The 5387-nt window shown below is 42.6% G+C and overlaps 1 protein-coding gene across 3 annotated transcripts in view; it reads left to right on the top strand.

The window, feature by feature from the left end:
- Positions 1-359: 359 nt before the first annotated feature.
- FAM107B (family with sequence similarity 107 member B) overlaps positions 360-5387 on the top strand; it is a 112502-nt gene continuing 107474 nt past the window's right edge. The window contains exon 1 of one of the 3 annotated variants that reach the window (XM_073619528.1): positions 360-574. Coding sequence is in view for 1 of the 3 variants with exons in the window: in XM_073619527.1 (XP_073475628.1) it covers positions 624-630 (7 nt within the window). In the remaining 2 variants the exon portion in view is untranslated. Of the gene's footprint in view, positions 575-607; positions 631-4767; positions 4899-5387 lie in introns of those variants that run through there. The other 2 variants (XM_073619527.1, XM_073619529.1) reach the window with 2 other exon arrangements.

Raw genomic sequence — 5387 nt, 5'->3', positions numbered from 1 at the left:
ATCTGATTCTGGTGCAGACAAAACGGGCACACAGTCTGCGTTTTTTATGCGTACAAATCTACGCGCAGCGTGCATCTAAACGCAGCATTTTATTTCTGTCCTGTGCCCTTAATAGAATCTGGCTACAAATTTCCATGGAGAAAAGTAACATTTGTCAGCCTTTGAGCTTGGATTGTGACAGAGGCACAGCATGGCTCTCCCTATAGAGCTCTCCCTATAGGGCTCTCCCAGGCTCTGATCAGATGAAAGCAATGTGTGTGTACAGATTACAGGGCAACTAAATTACTTCCAGTCCATCTCAACAAACAAAACAGGCAGAGCATGGGAACCACTACAAGCCGCCTGTGTGATGATCAGAGGAGGGGCTTGGTGTGGGCTAGAACTTCCCTCTCCACCCCTCTCCAATGTGAGCTGTAAGAGGTTAGTGAGAGGTGGAGAGGGGCTGAGAACTGGAGAGGGGCTGAGAGCTGTCCAGGCACAGCAGACACCCCAGGGTGCAGCCCCATACATACAACGACTGACACTGGACTAAGGAATACAGACATCCAGGGGAAGGGCGCTGGCTGCAGGCAAGGTATGTCTGGCTGCAACTTTCACAGCACATGTCACATCTCCTCCATACCATGCTTAGTAAGTTCATCATTCATCAAGACATCAGCTAAAGGACAAGCCTCTTTGTGTTTTGCCTGGGATCGTTGATTTCTCATCAAGGAGGGGATGTATTAGGAGTATTGGAGTTTTCTGCTCTTTGCTATGTTTTGTTTGAGGATCAGTGCTAAAGAAAACAATGAGTGTGCATTGTCAGTGTGCCCCCCCCCCTATAGATCAGTGTGATTGCTCCCCCCCTATAGATCAGTGTGATTGCTCCCCCCCCTATAGATCAGTGTGATTGCTCCCCCCCCCTATAGATCAGTGTGATTGCTCCCCCCCCTATAGATCAGTGTGCTCTCCCCCCCCCTATAGATCAGTGTGCTCTCCCCCCCCTATAGATCAGTGTGCTCTCCCCCCCCTATAGATCAGTGTGCTCTCCCCCCTATAGATCAGTGTGCTCCCCCCCCTATAGATCAGTGTGCTCCCCCCCCTATAGATCAGTGTGCTCTCCCCCCCCTATAGATCAGTGTGCTCTCCCCCCCCTATAGATCAGTGTGCTCTCCCCCCCCTATAGATCAGTGTGCTCTCCCCCCCCCTATAGATCAGTGTGCTCTCCCCCCCCCTATAGATCAGTGCGCTCTCCCCCCCCTATAGATCAGTGCGCTCTCCCCCCCCTATAGATCAGTGTGCTCTCCCCCCCCCTATAGATCAGTGTGCTCTCCCCCCCTATAGATCAGTGTGCTCCCCCCCCCCTATAGATCAGTGTGCTCCCCCCCCCCTATAGATCAGTGTGCTCTCCCCCCCCTATAGATCAGTGTGCTCTCCCCCCTTATAGATCAGTGTGCTCCCCCCCCTCCCCCTTATAGATCAGTGTGCTCCCCCCCCTCCCCCTTATAGATCAGTGTGCTCCCCCCCCTCCCCCTTATAGATCAGTGTGCTCTCCCCCCCCCTCCCCCTTATAGATCAGTGTGCTCTCCCCCCCTCCCCCTTATAGATCAGTGTGCTCTCCCCCCCCCTCCCCCTTATAGATCAGTGTGCTCTCCCCCCCCCCCCCCTCCCCCTTATAGATCAGTGTGCTCTCCCCCCCCCTCCCCCTTATAGATCAGTGTGCTCTCCCCCCCCCCTCCCCCTTATAGATCAGTGTGCTCTCCCCCCCCTCCCCCTTATAGATCAGTGTGCTCTCCCCCCCTCCCCCTTATAGATCAGTGTGCTCTCCCCCCCTCCCCCTTATAGATCAGTGTGCTCTCCCCCCCCCCCCCTTATAGATCAGTGTGATTCCCCCCCCCCTTATAGATCAGTGTGCTCTCCCCCCCTCCCCCTTATAGATCAGTGTGCTCTCCCCCCCCCCCCCCTTATAGATCAGTGTGATTCCCCCCCCCCTTATAGATCAGTGTGATTTCCCCCCCCCCCTCCCCCTATAGATCATTGTGGTCCCCCCCATAGATCAATGTGCTCCCCCCCCTATAGATCAGTATGCTCCCCCCCCCTATAGATTAGTGTTAAGCATACTGCTGGCATAGGGGGAGCACATTGTATGTGATGTGTTGTGCTGCACATGGTGACTTGTGTACAGTTGTGTCATTCTGGGGAACTTTTTGATGTGTAGATCTTATCAGGAGGGATTGTGCCATCTGGGCCACCTTCTGATCACTCCAGGGGTTTAGGGAGGTCGATTCTGAGCCATTGCTAAAGACTCAGAAATGATCCCCCCTGGGTCTGCTTTATTATCTGTACAGTATTTGCAGTTATTTGTGGATGATGCACAGTAAATCCCATGCAGCCATTGTTCTGATGACTAACGGTAATGTGTTACCATATAGGAAATGGTGTAACAGTCAAGTGACCGCACACATTGTGACAGCTCTACCAGTTACTATTCTATTGTGGAAAAAAAGAACTTCAACAAATGTCCAGACTCAAAGGCAAAATTGAAAATAAAAAGGCAGAATTCTTTTTTGGATTAAGTAATGAAATTATTTCTAGGAAATTTTAAGTTGTGTCATATTTAATGTAAAAATAATTAAATTAATACATTGTAAATATAACACATTTTTCATTTAAAAAAATTTGTATTATTATCCATAATATACTAATAATAATTCTAATGAAATTTATTATAATTAGAAGTAGTAGTATGGTTTTTCATAAAATACTTTTAATAATTTAGAAATTTTAATCAAGTTAATATTATTGAAATTACTAATAATGTAATCATATACTATTAGTAGTTTTTATATTATTATTTTATCGATAATAGAAAAATAAATTGCTAATAGTATAATACAGTGGTCTCCAAACTACGACCTTGGGGCTGAAAGCGGCTCTTTGCATACTCTTATCCGGCCCTTGGGGCACTATTCCTCCCACTGACATCAACAATAGGGCAATAATTTCTGCACTGGCATCGGGCGATGGGGCGCTGTACCTCCCCGCGGGCACTGGGGCTCTAATATTTCCCCCAATACCAAAGATGGGACCTTGTTTACTCTCTCTGATACCATTGCCAGGGTATTTTCTGCTTCCACTGGCCATGGTCCGGCCCCCCTAAAGTCTGAAGCACAATAAACCAGCCCTTTGTTTAGAAAATTTGGAGATAATATATATAGGATATAATAGGATTAGTATTGACATCATTATGTGTTTTTAATAATATATATATATATATTAATATATATATATATATATATATATATATATATATATATATATATATATATATATAAATTTTTTTTTTTTTTTTTTTTTTTAATTATTAAAAACATTAGAGCAATGGAAATTCATTTCATTGGTTTTTTTTAAATTTTATTTTGTATTTACTTTTATGTGATAAAAGCAGCAGAAGGCTTTAGTTCCCTTTTTAGTGGAAATGTGGAAAATTCAAATATTGCCCAGGGAATTTTTTTTAAATGGGCTGAACCAGTAGTAATGTTTCCAGTAAAAACCACTGCTAAATAGTGTCTGGTGGGAATAGGCCCCTGAGTGTGGCTGAGCCATGCTGCATGCTGATTATGTTGCTGTGTCTGGAGCTCTCAGGCTTTCCCATGGTAGGCCATGTGCAGTAATGTAAACACTGCTCACTATCTGTAGCCAATCTGTTCTCTTCCCTTTTTTTTTTTTTTTTTTTTTTTTTTTCTTTTTTTTAATTTTGTTTAGGTTTTGTGACATATTTGATTTAGGTTTTCCTAAATTGTTGGGCTGCAACTAACGATTATTTTCATAATCGATTAGTTGGACGATTATTGTTTCGATTAATCGGTTAATAACCTTAAAAAGAAGTGTGGTGTATAATTTAGTTACTATGTTTAGTTTGAAAAAAGGCAATTTATTCCTAAATATCTTAATACGCAGGGGTAAATATAAATAACCAACTATATGGTTAGGGAGTAAAATCTTTAATCCTCTCTGAGAATAACAGACAGAAGAGGATATACTCTATATACTATTAGAGGTTGAATCTGGACTCAGATCAATTTTTTTATTTAAAGACTGTTTTTTGCAGATTTCAAACAGAACTGTAATATTACATGCTTTTCTGCAGCTTTTCCATTGAAGTATATTGAACCAAAAAAGCACCGTTTTGCATTGAAAAAGGTCCTTGACCCTTTCCAAATACACAGCAGCTGAAAAAAGCATAGATGTGAACGTTAAACTGTAGTGCATTTCAGCAAAAAGCACCAAAAATCACATGGGTGGGAACCAGGCCTAAGACATTTAGTAACATAATGGAGTTAAAAAAAAAAAAAAATTGTTTTTTTACTGTGCAACAGTGAAACTAATATTTACAGTAGAGATTATTTGCTCTTTTTGTACTATATAGGGCTAATTTTAGCTTTTTTAACCCCATTATGTTACTGGCCGATTAATCGATTATGAAAATAATCGATTACTATTTTCATAAATCGATTAGGTGTCGATTAATTGATTAGTTGTTTCAGCCCTAAAATTGTATACTCTATTGTTTGGAGTTGTTAGCATTGTGCGAGTTCTGTAAATAATCTGTTTTGTGGGCAGCATAGCATTACTCAGCTTTATTTGGTGACGGAAGCACATTATAGTCCACCCCATGTTATACTGAATCATCTTAAAAGCATCATCTAAGAATAGTAATAAGGAACCTCATTCCATGAAATAATCAATCTGATCTGCAGCACTATATATCATTGTACACCCTCTGCAGACCTGTTTGGTGAGTTCATTTGTTCCAGGGCTTGTTCTATTTCCGTGTCCTCGTTTTGGACTATCTGGTTTTGACTTGGGCCTCGATCACATTTGCATTTAGAGAAATTCCCGAACGCATATAAATGCAGGTAATGATTTCTCAATGATATCTGGGCATCTATCTGGGTTTGGGTCGTTCACTTTAGTGGTGGCTTTACTGCCCAGGACGCCTGGGCATGGAGTTTGCATGTTCTCCCCGTGTTTATGGTTTTTTTTTTTCCGGGTGCTCTGGTTTCCTTCCATATGCCAAAGACATGCTGGTCGATTGATTGACTCCTGTCTAAACTGGTCCTGGTATGTGTATGTATACATGTGAGATAGGGATCTTAGATTGTAAGCTCCTTGAGGGCAGGGATTGATGTGAATGCACAATACTGTATATAAATCGTCAAGGTTAAATACCTGAAATGAATAATGTAAACAGATGTGGACGCAAATGGGTGCAGAGTCCAGGACATTGTGGGGAGCCCTTTGTTTATCTTTTTGGGCTAGAGGGGAGCTGTGCATTGGCAGCCTATAAAAGGGGCGTGGCTTGCTGGGCACAATGAGGTTGATTTACCAAAACAGAAAAGTGAAGC

Source organism: Aquarana catesbeiana, linkage group LG03 (genome assembly GCF_042186555.1).
Source record: "Aquarana catesbeiana isolate 2022-GZ linkage group LG03, ASM4218655v1, whole genome shotgun sequence".
Classification (NCBI taxonomy): domain Eukaryota; kingdom Metazoa; phylum Chordata; class Amphibia; order Anura; family Ranidae; genus Aquarana; species Aquarana catesbeiana.
This window is presented reverse-complemented; position numbering and strand designations above follow the sequence as displayed.